This window comes from Lissotriton helveticus, chromosome 2_1, assembly GCF_964261635.1.
Source record: "Lissotriton helveticus chromosome 2_1, aLisHel1.1, whole genome shotgun sequence".
Taxonomy (NCBI): domain Eukaryota; kingdom Metazoa; phylum Chordata; class Amphibia; order Caudata; family Salamandridae; genus Lissotriton; species Lissotriton helveticus.
In genome coordinates this window covers 1,546,279,476-1,546,294,174 of record NC_136059.1, presented here as the reverse complement: position 1 = coordinate 1,546,294,174, position 14,699 = coordinate 1,546,279,476, and the positions used below count along the sequence as shown (strand labels likewise).

General features: G+C 46.7%; 1 protein-coding gene across 2 annotated transcripts in view; it reads right to left on the bottom strand.

Annotated features, from left to right (window-relative positions):
* Positions 1-14,699, bottom strand: part of SPMAP2L (sperm microtubule associated protein 2 like) — a 928,058-nt gene that overhangs the window by 346,583 nt on the left and 566,776 nt on the right. For both annotated transcript variants that reach the window (XR_013607593.1, XM_078677574.1), the window contains exon 6: positions 11,954-11,984. Coding sequence is in view for 1 of the 2 variants with exons in the window: in XM_078677574.1 (XP_078533700.1) it covers positions 11,954-11,984 (31 nt within the window). In the remaining variant the exon portion in view is untranslated. The remainder of the gene's footprint in view (positions 1-11,953; positions 11,985-14,699) is intronic.

Sequence of the window (14,699 nt, the reverse complement as noted above, 5' to 3'; positions counted from 1 at the left end):
ATTTTGTATGGTCATCTCCAAAGTTTGTTAGGGGTTCTTGTACTTGAGCAGGTGAGAGATAGGGTAATAGCAGAATTGTCAGAGACTAATCTTGAGAGTATGTCTGTCTGGTCTATTGGGTGAATGTGAGCTTTTGAGATCAGTAGGTAATAAATCCCAGAGTTGGATTTATGTGGGTTGTAGAAATAGGTATGATCGCTTGTGTCAAGGTGTTGTAATCTCCAGGTTTCATGGAGGCTGAATCTGGTGCATAGTTTGTGGAGTGATTTGTGGGATCTAGAGGGTTGCAGAGGAGACTTAAACTTAGAGGGTTGCAGAGGAGATTTAAAGTGTCTGTCAATGGTCACATCCAGGGGTTGATTAAGTTTGCCGCCAGAATGATAAGTTCTTCGCTCAAAATCTGACTTAGAGTCGGGGACAGGGAGTACCAGAATGCAGGGTCGTCCGAATATGGGCCATATACGTTATGAACGTTGAAGGAGTTAGAGTTTTTGGAGAGTTTTGACAAGATCCATCTCCCCCTATCATCTGTTATATGTGATTCAAAGGTCACGCTTACGTTTTTAGTGAGCAACGTGATTACACCACCCTTTTTATTGTCTGCAGGGGAACAGAGAATGTCACTGACCAAGCTCCTCCCAAACGTAGTCAAATCTTTACGGGTGATTTCCATTTCCGTTAACAGAATGAAATCACTATTGAGTTCAAACAGGTATTGTTCTATTTTTTTGCGCTTAACTGGGTGGTTAAGCCCAATGAGTGGTGGAGTGGTGTGGCTCACTGTTTAGAGGCGGCAGACCCAGAAGCAGAGGACGGCCCGGGGCCAGGGTTCGATTCCCGACGCGGCAGGGTCTTGGACCAGGGTCAACGGACTCAATAATTCTCGCCTCGGTGCCTACTCTAACTAGGGATCACACTCGGCAACTCTGGGCATTAGCTTGCCTCATCTCCACAACAGCCCCCCACATACGCCGGGGATGCCTGGTTTCACCTTGGAGATACCCAGTAGGGACCATCTCACAGGGAAAGCCAGGACGGGTTCCCCAGCGGTCTACAGCGCAGAGATACTCCTTCGGGAGTCGATTCTAGCGCTTTAGAAACCCGCAATTAAATTAATTAAATTAATGACGTTTAGAGAGATACATTTTAGATTTGTATCCAGGGGGCCGCTAGTCATGTTGTAGAGGTATATGGGTGGCTAGGTGCTGAATGTACATAGGTTGTGTCCTGTAGAGGGAGGCCAGATATGTGCAAGATCCTGGCATGATGTCATATGGTGTGTGTGCAATATGAGTAATATCAGTAGTTTCCAGCAGATGACACAGAGGTAACACCCTCAGGGCCCTCTGCAAATGCACAGGAGCCAAGCATGTCTCTGAGATGGAGCCAGTGGCAAGGAATAGCGGTCATTAGTCAAGCCACATAGGATATCAGGTGCAGAACACAAAGAATATAATAAGGCAAAACTGAATACAATCAAAAGAAGAAGAGAACCCGTAATCCACCCCCAACCCTCTCAACCCCACCCCTGAACAATGCATGTGAGGGAGACGCCAATGTAGTGGAACCTGCTATTGCACCCTCACAAAAAACGTGTGTTCAACTGTAGTTCTCGAATAAAAGGTGGTTTATATGGCAGAGGTTGCAGAGGCTCTGTGTCTCTACCACTAATGGCTGCACCAGCATTGACACCGTCATACAGTGTCAAAAGAAGAGCATGCAGGAGCAAGGAAAAATGGCAGCTGAGGAAGAAATAATGGAAAGAAGGCAGGGACGGTGGGTGACATTTCAAAGTGGTGGGGCGAAAAGTGATTTGCATACAGCACCGTAGCGAGCTAGCCCGAACCCCAAAAAGGGGGTGTTAGGGGGGTTACCCCCCCCAAGAAAATTTTGAAAAGAAAGAAGAAAAATCGTGCATTTTTAAGCAAATTTGAGAAAGCAGGAAGATTAATAAAGCAATTGTGAAAGTGCAGTTATTACATTAATAGATGGCATAACATAGGTAGCTGCTTATTCAGTATAACCACAGAATGACCATGCAAGGTTCTACAGCATATTCTAAAGCAGAACAAAACAAGTGGAACTACCCCTCCCTTAAACCATACAAAAGAGGATGAATAAACTAGTCAAATAACAAAAAACAGGGGAGGAATAGGAAACATACATGGGCAAAAAAGCAAAATGACAGAGCAAAATTTACAGCGTGATACTGGTTTACATTTTGCATTTTCTTAGTTAACTTGAAAATGCTTCCAGCAAGACTTAATGTTTCAGGTTGGTTTTGCTGCCAACTCTATTTTTGTGGAGTTTCTTTTTAAGTTTTGGCTTTTAGTCCTTTCAGCCAGTGAGAGATCAGTGGTCGTTCAATACTCAAGAGGCAAACTAAGACAGTACCAAGTCAACATTTAGGCCACCAACAAATCACTATGCAATACAACAATTCAGACAGAGGTAAAGGGCTGCTTGAAAACCCTTCAGTGGAAAAGTGCCATGCACTTACAACCAGCGACAGCTTAATGCTGTGAAAAATAACTAAACAACTGTTTCAATAGGCTCCTAATTGCAAAACCATGTACTAAGTGGAGCGGACAATGGTGCTTTGATTAGCCAAGGCGATTTATGTCTGCCCTCCGCTCACACACACAGAAACACACAGTTGCCTTCATACACAGCAAGCAATTATATTTGATTTCAAGCACCTTGAGACAGGGTAAAACAAAATCAAAAGGAAAATGTACTGAAGAACGTCAATAGAAGCAGTCTGGTACTCAAATATTGTCTGATCATGATGGTTCCTAGGCTCATATGGGCAGGCCTGCTGCCCTGCGTGCAGTAACCTACGCCTTTCTCCCATTCTGTCTGTGGCAGTCAGCACCTCACACGGCCAGCGCCCCCTCGCCCACTCTGCGACGCTTCCCACTTTTACTGAGCTATGATGTACTCTCTGCCCTCCTGCACTCTATGGCACCCATGTCCTGGATTTGGCAATTATAGATTTTGCTAGCAGTCTAACTGAAAACGTTAGCCTGGGCACAACCTCCAAGTACATGACACACAGAAGAGAAAGTATGAGTGCACGCTAAGCTGGCTGTTTGAGGAAGGAATACGAGAAAATACTCCATCCTCAGTACCGGGGTCATCACCTTTTCTCTTTCACCAAGTGACAGGACAGCTGATTGGATTCCTACAACATTCCATTTGAAGCAGAGAGCAGTGCTGCCGTGCAATGTTGCCTTTCAGAGGTGAGTGATGAGGCCTTGCTTTTTCACAGGAAACTCATGCCATTTTGCCTCTAAATTAAGCTCAAACAGCCAAACAGCACCTCATACATATGAGGCCAGAAAGAAAACCGATTTGAGAAAAATACCTCATTTAAAAATAGCAAATGGTAACAAATGCCTTGGATTTCATTCATCTTTCCTGGTTTAGCAGTAGAGGTTAATTTTATGATCCTTAATGGATTACACAGGTGGGGCGCTTAATTGCTATCATCTCATCCCTAAATAACCCCTTGACAAAATGTGGTCAAGTAAAATTGCGACTTAACCACGGCACAATAACTGCTTAGCAGACTTTAATCCTGCACATTTCTCTCTACTTTTGAAGGGTGGAATGAAGAAAATGCTCTACGAGAAATTAAACGAGTTCACTAAATTGGAAACGCAAATCCACCGCCCAGTCATTACCGTGTTTCAAACGGGCCTCGGTCCAACAACCTTAAGCCATACTGGACCACAACGCAGTGTGATTTTTCCAAGTGTCGGAGACCATAACCTTTCACGTGAACTGCTGGTGTGCCGCGTCACTGTTCCTATTCTTTATTTACAATCTGGTTATTAATACCTCTTTTTGCCTAATGGCGTGGCACTCACCAGACAAAGCTGTGGTTCTGGCGGTCAGACGATTTGGATTCGGTGCCAGTCTGTAGGCTACACTAACAAATCCGACAATCACCTGCCTTCCAAGCAAGATATACATTTAGAAAACACACCAAGGGGGACACGTTTTAAGTGCGTGAGGCGAACAAATCCTATTACCCTTGTGCACTGGCCAATTACATTTAGGTGCCCCATTCCCTAAATGTATTGCAGCGCTTTACATGAACACCAATCACAATACCACCACTTTGAAATGTCACCCACCGCCCCTGGTCCTGACTTGTGTTTCTCTTAGAGTCGAAACTGCAAGGGGAGAAAACTCTAATCACTCCTGCAGGCACTTTACTCATCAGCCTTCTCTTGACATCTTTACTATCCAATAAGAATTGCTGGGAGCATAAGGGATTCTGCAACAGATGACTTTAGCACATTGACGTTCCCAAACTGCAGCAGCCCCCACCCTTCCCAGCTTGGGCCCGGTGCTGTGCTCTAAAACTAGCACTGGGTGAGAAGTGCAGGAGATGCGTGAGGGAGTGAGTGAGTGCAGCAGGGCCCCTTTATGGGAGTCCAGTGACTCAAGTATTATTTTACAATGTCCATCTAATATCCGATTAAAAGCCTGGCCCTAGAACGTGCACCGATTCGTGCCAAGGGTCGTAACCCCCACCCACCCCTCTTGCTCTTATTTCCCAACCTGACTTGCCTTTTAGTTCTTTTTGTAAAGCGTTGTATGATGTCTCCGAGGCCTAGCGCTTAGATACATGTGCAGCTCGGACTGCCTTCTGTGCAATCCAATAAAGTGTTGCCTATCCTAAGGAAACTTCATTGGTCCTACTGAAAATGAAGGCGCATGTAGCCCATAATTGATTGTATTGGTTGGATATTTAAATGATTTTTCTTTGCCCCCTGGTGTGAGCAATGGTGGCAGAATGGGATCCCTCTGGATGCCAGGGGGGCCGGAAGTGTTGGGAGGGGGCGTGCGCAGCAGGGGCTGGAAGGGCCTTTGGTATGCCCCAGACACACTTCGAGGAAAGGCCCAGAGAGGTACTGAAATTTGATGACCTTTTCAACTTTCAGATAATTGTAAGGGACCTCGCCAATCACCTTTTCTAATATTAGGAAGTGGTTGAACATAAATGCTTTTTATTTCGTAACTACAATTATCCTTTTAAAATGCTTTGAATTACGGCAGACAGGGCATTGGCATGATATAATGCATACTTGTAAAGCGCACATCCCCCCATGGACATCTTAGCACTGAAAAACAGATGTATATTTTTACCCATCTCAACAGTACCCATCGTATTGACCTCGTGAGGATGAAAGTCTGCATGGACCCGCTAGGATTGAGACCTGTGACCTAGGATCAAACACCCTGCAGTGGTGCCCTTAGTCCACCAAGTCATACAAAGTGCTTTGCCCAAGATCAGACAGTGACAGGTAGCCATAATTTCACTTCAGCTGCATGCTGGTGTCAAGCCTGCCACAGGATCCCTCTAATCCCAACAGCATGGATGCAGCCTCCCGCATCCCCCCATGAAAATTGTTCATCATCTGACAGGACAGTCAAGTGTGGGATCCAGTTTTAGAAAAGATATCTCCTGTCCTAGAGCTGAGAGAGAGTGCACCAGGTTAGTCCTCGCTGGCCCGAAGCCTCCAGCTTTTGGTCCCAGCCACAGTCTCTCCCCACCTGGGCTGTCAGTAACCGTCAGGGTAAGGATAAGAGCATTCTTCCTTCTTGCGGGTGGGGAGCGCGGGAGGCAGTGAGAGGGAGATTCCTGCAGGTGCTGGAGGCGCTCAAACCACCGTCTGAAATGAAGAAAAGGTGCTGGGGCAGAAGGATCTGCCTGTGACCTTTGTGTGCAAGGATGAGTGTTGCACTGGTCTTCGTATTTGTGAATCAGGTCACCCTATGTGTCAGCAGCGAGCATAACAAAGCGCTAAACTATCTTACTTAATACTACACAGAAGCAAATATTTCAGAGGGGGGCAGCTAAGGGAGGGAGGGGTTGTACTCTTAAGGAAGGAAGAGGGCGAAGATAAAGAGAGCGTGGGGGTCTAGATTGCTCGTCAGTTTGGCAGAGGGCTAAATAACCTTTCATCCCTAAGCTGTCACATCGCGGTCAACAGTGAAATGCCAAGGGTACCAGAAATGAAGTGTGGCATCAGCCCACTGCGTCACGACATTACTATCACAAAGGAGAACAACTGGCACGTTTTCAGTACAGTCAATAGAGAGGCCAATAACTGAATGTTCAGGGAATCTGAACAATGCGAGTACCTGTACAAGGTCAGATGTCAGTGACGGACTATCTTATTTTGTGCTTTGCTGCGGGCGTTTTCAATAATGGCGTATGGAGAACTTAAAAGTCACTTCTATAAATTATATGAATGTCAACCAATGGCAAGTGTAAATATAAAAGCAGCCACATAAGAACTTCTCGCGGACCCGGTGACACTGTCTTGTCTTAGAGCATTATCATGCCGGGTATGACAACATTAAGTTATTTGCTCAGAATCACACATCACGAGGAAGTAGGGAAGCCGAGATTAAGACTCAGATCACCTATGGGCCTTCAGCAGCAAACGAACCACCAGACCTGCTCTCCTCTCAGCGTATGGTGTTCAGCGCCACAGCTGCCGGTCTCTTACCGCTTCCAGTGCCAGTTGCGTGCCTAGAGTTCCTGTTGATGCGGAGCCCAGGGAGTGATTGCATCCTACAGGCAGGTGCATCCCTCTGGGGTATTGCACTCCTGGGTCCCTCCCTTCCGGGTGTCAGGAGGCGCCCCCTGCAGATCTCGCGGAGTTGCGCCTGCCGAGCCAGCCTCGTCCACGAACCTCCTTCCCTCTCTGCAGGCTCTGCCGGCCATCGAGGTATGTATTTATAAACGGTCTCCAGAGAAGCCCAGACAACAGGTGGCATTACCTGGGCCCGCCCCGCCCCCACCCTGCTTCCTTCACCGACTCTGCTTAAAAGCGCAAGACCTGTTCCCCAGGCCGACCGACTGCATTCCATGTGGGGTGCCCTCTTAAAACCGGGCAACCTGCCCCAGACCTGTGTGCCACACGCGTGCCTCTGTCCAGGACTTCCGGCCGCGACAGAGCTCTTCCTTGACAGGATGTCCCTGTCCCACCCCCACCACGCATGGCATCCAATGATGGATGCTGCAAGGTGGACCAGCCAATCCTGGCGCTGCATGCAGTGCCAGGATTGGCTAGGGGGCACATGTGCTGCTCGCCCTGTCGCCCTTTGAAAACCCGGGCTGTGGCAGGCAAACAAGGTCCCGCTGGAGAACTTACAGTGGGTGAGTGCGCATGCTTGGGCAAGTTGCAAGCCAATTTGCACTTGCGCAGTACGGTCTGCTGCAGCCTGAGTGTGTGGACTGTCTGTCACTCAAGCTGCAGCAGGCCACCCCCCCCTGGCCCCTGCGCAATTCCCGGCGGCTGATTGAATGTTGCAATGTTTGTATTATGTTTTACAGTCACACTCACAGTAATTTTATTTACATAGGATTGCGGCCAGCGGCCGCGATGCGGGTCCATGTGCCTGGTGGGGCTACGCCCCTACGCCCCAATGGACGCACCGCGGCTGAAAGAAGGGTGAAAAACGAGAAATATGGATGAATGAGTAAGTAGAGGAATGAGTATGTGGATGAATGAGTAGGTAAAAGGATGGGATGAGTGAATTATAGATGGATGAACAGGTGAAAGGATGGCAGAGTAAAGATGGATGGATGGCAAATTGGGTGGATAGAATGGGGATAGACTTAACTTGGATGAATGAATAGATGACAGAGTGTAAAGGTGAAATAGTGGATATCAGTAGATGGATGGACGGGTGAAAGAATGAATAGTTAGCTGCATGGATGGAAAAGACGAGGAGGTTGTTCTAGGGAGGGTTCGGCTCACTTGGTTTTCTTACTTGGTGGCATCAGTGCTTTTGTTCAAAGTGGGGTCAATTGTGATTTTTTGCCTACTGCTTTGAACCACAGCCATGACAAGCTGTAATGAACTCAACAAACTTGAACTGGGACTAGTTGTCGGCAGCCTCAAGGACTAGACTGCGGACCAGCAGGGCCATTTTAGGTGTGATGAGTCCCTAAAATGTAGGCTGTGGATTTCCCCAAAAATCGGGGGTATGATAATATTTAAAACACGTATTTTTCACCGCATAAAAATGGCCCTCTACGTGTGCCCTGGCATCAGTTACAAACGTAATACGGACTTGTTTTAAAGTGCACTATGTCTGTGGCCTCTCTTGTGGGGCAGCTGATCCAGCACACCTAGCAATGAACGCTGGACTTCCTGTCATGACTGCCAACGTCAATAGACGTTTTTACATTTTAAAGACCATTCTGAGACTCTGATTGGCTGTCAGTTCATGTAGCCTTCCTCCACTTGAAAAATACCCACTTCCTTAGCACAAGGAGGCATATCCTACATATTGTGGGAACCAGCAGACCTGAGGGGGTGGTCATGGAACTCACTGTTTCACAGCTAACGAGTATGGGTAATTCTGGGAACATAAATCTTCCTGGACTATCCTCTACAACTGCACAAGAGGAAGAGAAGGAGGGAGAAGTGCAGAATCTCAAAGAGACTGCCAGGCACGGACTTTGCCTTTTAACCTAATTTGCACGAAACCAAGTTTGCTGAAGCAAACAAAAAAGTTAAATGGGGGGGGTAAAAGGTTAAAAATAATACTGCCAGAGACTGTGCCAAATATTTTGCTCTTTTTGCAGCATTATATAATCTTGCTGCATAGTTGGTTCTCAATTCTGCAGAATCTTAGTAGACCTGACAATGTCTAAGTGGAGAGGTAAAGTTTGGGGGTTGTCATTAAAATGCTAAAGACCATAATGAAAGGACCTGTGAAAATGTCCATATTTGCAGCCACCCAATATATAGCACTCCTAAACCTGTCATTCACTGTGTATGACCTTACAGAGGATATCACAAATTACATGATAGGCAGGGGCGCCGTCAACCCCTCCCCCCTCTCCACCGCTTTAACAGCTACAACAGGGATGGGGGACTGATGGGCCTCTTCTATCTGTAGTTCGGCAGAAAAAGGCTCATAATTATCATGAAAGAGTGGGAGTGAGCGAAAGGTTGGATGATAGATGTATGGATGAATGAGTGAAAGGATGGGTGTAAGGATGGATCAGTGAAAGGGAGGATGGATAGATAGATGAGTGAAAGGGAGGATGGATAGATAGATGAGTGAAAGGTGAGTGGATGAGTAAAAGGATGGATGGATGGATGTATGATGAGAAAAAGGATGGATGTATGAATGAGTGAAAGGGTGGATGGTTGAGTGAATGGGTAAATGGATGAATGGATGGACTAACAGGCTGGATGGATGGACGGAGTGTAAGGGTGGAGGGGTGAACAAAAGGATGGATGTATGAGTGGAAGGATGGATGGATGAGTGAAAGGGAGGGTGGATGGCTGGATGAAAGGGTGGACAGAAGGATGAGTGAAAGGGTGAATGGATGGACACATGAGTAAAAGGGCGTATGGATGAGTGAGTGAATGGATGGATGAGTGAAAGGTTAAATGAATGGAAAGATGAGTGGATGGATGGATGGATGGGTTGAAGGGTGGATGTATGAGTGAAAGGATGGATGACTGGGCAAATGGGTGGGTGAATGGATGAGTGAGACAGAAGATGGATGGATGAATGGAGTGAAAGAGTGGATGGATGGAGTGAAAGGGAGGCTGGATGAACGAATGGATGGATGGTTGGAAGACTGAAAGGATGGATAATTAGATGAATGAAAGGGGGATGGATAAGTGGAAGGATGGGTGGATGGATGGATGTGTTGGAAGAATGGACATATAGGTTTGGCTATGGATGAGCGGATGAATGGATGGAGAGATGGAACTGTGACAGACTGAATGATGGATGAAAGAATGTAATGGTGAAATAGTGGATATCAGCAGGAAGATGGAAATCTGAGTGGATGAATGGACCAATGCTCGGATGGAAGAGACAAGCAAGCTCTTCTAGGGAGGGTCACTGTGGCTTGCTACATTTGTTTGGTGCAAAAAGAGCTTTAGTTCAAAGTGGGAGTATTTACATTTTCTGTTTACTCCCTTCATCCTAGAAGACAAGACTGATGACATCACAATCAATTAAAATAGTGTTTTCTTCTGGTCAGTGGGTGGCCACCCAGCTGAAGAATAACTACTGGATAAATAGTCATTTAAAATACAAACATTTTATTGGGTTTTCCATGTTTTAATATCATTACATACTTTGCCACACACAATTGTGTGTATTACATAGGAGATACAATAGTACATCTGAGGCATATCATTGCACACAATAGTTACACAGCAAGAAGCAGGGAGCAATCGATGAAGCCCATTGGAAGTGGGAGCCCCTGAGGGGTTGTTGCCTCCTGTTATCGTACCCAAGAGAGGAACTTAAACTGGTAACTTGGATAGTAAATACTGGGATGGACGGTGACGGGGGAGGGTAGGGTAGGTGTGCATTAATACTGCATTTCAGTTGATGGGGTACAGGCAGGGCCTAGGGAAGGATGTATGTCAGTACAACGCGATCTAAAAGATCACGGTACTTGACAACGCGGGCATTACAACGCAAGTCGTTACAACGACTTGCCTTGGAGGGCGCGGATTTTGGAATATTATAATTTTATATCCCAACACCAGTCCACGTAACAGTAGGGAAGGTGTTGGATTATAAAATTACAACATTCCTTATCCCACAGCACCATCCAGCACAACTTGTAGTAACGACTTGCGTTGTAATGGCATTGTTGTAAAGGCACTGCGGTGTAAACACCGCATTGTAAACGATGTTTACCCTAGGGAAGCGTACTATGGTGTCTCGGTGATCTTAACAGCAGCTGAAGCACTCGCGAGGAGGGGAAAAGGGAGGCCTCATAGGGGAGGTAGGTCTCACCCCCTGGGAGGGACACCCAGCTGGGCACCCCATGAGGGTCTTGTGACTGTGGGGGTGTAGCATTGTTGTCAATTGTTTGCCAGAAGCACATGAGCAGCATGGCCCATTCGGGGGAGATGGAGCATCGGGGCACCTGACTCACCTCTTCATTTCAGAGCGCATCTTCCTCTTCAGCTCCCCATTTGTGCACTGTCCTGTCCAGGCCTCCAGAGGAGGGGCGCACACCAATGAAGGGTGATAGGTTGCTTGGCTAAAAGGAGGGCCAGGGCCACGAAGGGTGTCTGCACCTTGTGTTACGCCTAAATACGCCTAGCGAACAGGCTTCCCAGGAATAGATGTCTGGGAGTCATGTAGCCTCTTGCAATGTAGCATGAATAATGTGCCAGTAATGCTGTAAAGTTGGGCAAGCCCAGAACATATGTAAAAGCATTGCATTAGGGGTGTGGCAACAAGGGCAGGCACATTATGACTTCGGGAAGTGCCGGTGGAGCTGTGCCGGCGTCAGATAGGCCCTGTGTAGTATGAAACACTGCGTATTTCTGAAGGGGGAGATGCGGGAAACCTTCTTTGGAAATTCTAGAGCTCGCTCCCATTCCTTATCAAGGAGCGGCCTTCCGTATTCCTCCTCTTATTTTTGGCGTAGTGAGGCGAGTGGGACGTACAACAATTTTCGTATGGGCTTATACACCCAAGTTATAAGGTGACGGCTGGTGTCCATAGTTAACACAGCATGAAGCACTGGGTGTGATACAGGCTCACCTCCAGATAGGTCCCAGAGGTGCCAGCAAGCGTGTATGAGCTGTCGATGTAAGAGGAATTGCCCTAGGGAAGACTATTCTACCCGGCAAGTTGGTCAAAGAGGAGAAGTTGGCCCTCAGAAAGAAGAGCCTCCACCTCAGGGAGCGAGTGGTTGGTCCCCGTTCATAAATTGCGAGCAGTGTAATAGCCCCGGCCACGAGGCAACTGAATAAACTGTCATGTACAATTTCAACTTTTTAGTTTTATTTAGATTAGACCACCCAGCAGAACAGTACAGTGCATCAACTTGTCTACATACAAGATACAGTATTGCATTTAGATTTTCTTCAGTACTTCTATCAAATAACAATGTATTGTTTGTAATTTGTTGCTCCTATGTTACCTGTTGCTTGGTTCGTCTGGACTGTAACTCTCTGTAAAGAAACATACTTACGTTAGTTTTCGCAATAAAAGAGGGCGCATTCATAGGAGAGAGAGCAAATATGTTTCAGCTCAGACATACTTTAACTTTATGGAACCATCCAAGAAACAGAAGACATCGCAGCAGGTTTCTTTTTTTTTTTTTACAATAAATGTCGAACAATTTTTGGCTTGTCGGAGTTTACTCTGCGGCAAATGCAAAGTGGTTCACGATAAGTCTAGAGTTTAAAGTAATTTCACTGTTCTGAACCAGTAAATCACATAATTTGTTGTATCACTTAACAAATATGCCATACAGTCAACGTTACACTTTGAATTAGGTGACGGTGCAGGAAAAGAGAGGGGAAGGAAGGCAGGTATGAAAAGGGCTAAAGGGTGGATAAAAGGGTATCTCTAAAAAGAGAGAGGGGTACAACACACCAAAGGGACAGGACACCACTAAGACACAAGGTCTAAAATAAACTCCCTTTGGGTTATTTATTCAGCATTCCAATCAGACTCTCACACCACAAAGAACATTTAATTGTCACCGAATAACTTTAACAGTTGCCAGATAATCAAGTATTTTTGAACCAACCTAATAAATATTTTTTTAATACTTGATTTTCTGGCAACTGTTAAAGTTATTCGGTAACAATTAAAGGTTGTTTGTGGTGTGAGAGTCTGATTGGAATGCTGAATAAATAACCCAGAGGGAGTTTACTCAAGACCTGGATAAACACCATGAAAACGTTGTCCTCGATCTGTGTGTCCACTGTCACTTTAGTTCTTTGTTTAGTACAGTTGGCACTTAAAATAGTTTAAGGAATGTTCGAGGCACAGTGAACAGGGAGTAACGGCTGACTCGCATGTTGCTGCTTCCTTTTACAAAAAAATTAAATGCATTCGAGTTATTTCTCTCTGAGGAATGTCACTTTGGAATTTACGTTGCCAGCAATCACTGAAAAAGATTTCACAAAGCTTGCTGGGGCAGGCATCGCCCTTTTGCTGCGAAGCTGCCATACCAACTTAAATGCTGTAACTTGCAGTATGGTATTGATGGAACTCGCTGTTTGTAGAAACGGGTCATTTGAATCCTACAAAAGTAACTGTAACAAAGATAAAACGAAATGACTTAAAAAATTATGCATCCGATGAAACAATTGGAAAAATTTCAAAAGAAGAGCTGAATACGTGGTGGGAAGCCACAGCACTAGAAAAGATTTTTGAAGTAGGTCCCGTTCCTAGAGGACTCAGATTGTCCTATTACTTACCGGTAATCTTCATTACTCCGGGTCCCGTTGTCCTCGTCCCCTTAATACTAACAAGTGAGATTAACTATCTCATTGACAGAAAAAAGAAAAGCAGGAATGCTGGTACGCCCCTCTCTCTCCCTATAGGGAGTACATAAGGGTACAGTATCCAGCATGCCTCCTGAACCACCAAGCCCAAGATGAGGGCCGGAATGCCCGGGAGGGAGGGAGGGATGGTATGAAGGGGACGAGGACAACGGGACCCGGAGTAATGAAGATTACTGGTAAGTAATAGGACATTACCCCCAGGTCCCTCCTGTCCTCGTCCCCTTCATACTAACAAGTGAGAATACCCAAGCAGCAACCGGCCATCACCAAACAACAAACCACCAGGACACAGCAGCACAGCAAAACCCAGCAATTTATTGAAAACAATAGCACAGGAGAAAGAAAACAAGGGGAATCAGGATCACACAGCCCTAAGAACCCCCAAACCAAAGTCAGTGTCATCCCCCAGAACATTCTGGATACGGTAATGCCTAACAAAGGTATTAGCAGACGCCCAAGTGGCGGCCCTACAAATCTCAGAAAGGGACACCCCACGAACCTCCGCTCAGGAAGCAGCCATCCCCTGTCGAACGCCCCCGAACCCCAGCCGGGGGAGGAGAACCCGAAAGAGAATAGGCCAGCACAATAACCTGCTTCAACCAACGCCCAATGGAAGAAGAAGAAGCACGGCGACCCCTGGAGACAGCACCAAAAGAGACAAACAGGGAGTCAGAAAGCCGAAAGGCACATGTCCGGTCAACATAGACCCTCAAAGCCCGGCAAACATCCAGCAAGGACCAAGGAAGATCATCCCAGTCCACCTGAGCCGAATCTAAAGCCGGCAGGACCAGCTCCTGAGAGCGATGAAATTGGGAGGAGACCTTAGGTACGAAAGAGGAATCCAAACGAAGAACCACCCCATCAGCAGAGAAGGACAGAAAAGGCTCCCGAGCCATCAAGGCACCCAGCTCCCCCAGGCGACGAGCCGAGGTGATAGCCACCCAAAAAACAACCTTCAGGGTGACAAATTTCATATCAACCTCTTCCAAAGGCTCAAAGGGAGCAGCCACCAAAACCCTCAAAACCAAGGGAAGATCCCAGAGAGGAAAAGAAGGACGCACCACAGGGCGAGAAATCGCAAAACTGCGCAACAAGCGAGAAACCAAACCATCAACATCAGGCAGGTTCCCCCAAGGCACCCGAAAAGCCCGTATAGCAGCCCATTGAGCCCGGAGGCTAGAGACAGACAATTGCTTCTCGAACCCATTCCAAAGGAACTGAAGAACATCCGGCAAAGGACAAACCAAGGGTGACAATGCCAGGCCAAGACACCAACGCTCAAAGTTACCCCAATGCCTACCATAGGACTGAAGGGTAGAAGGCTTCTATGCCGCCACCCGTGCCTCTCAACCGCCAAACCGACAGCCG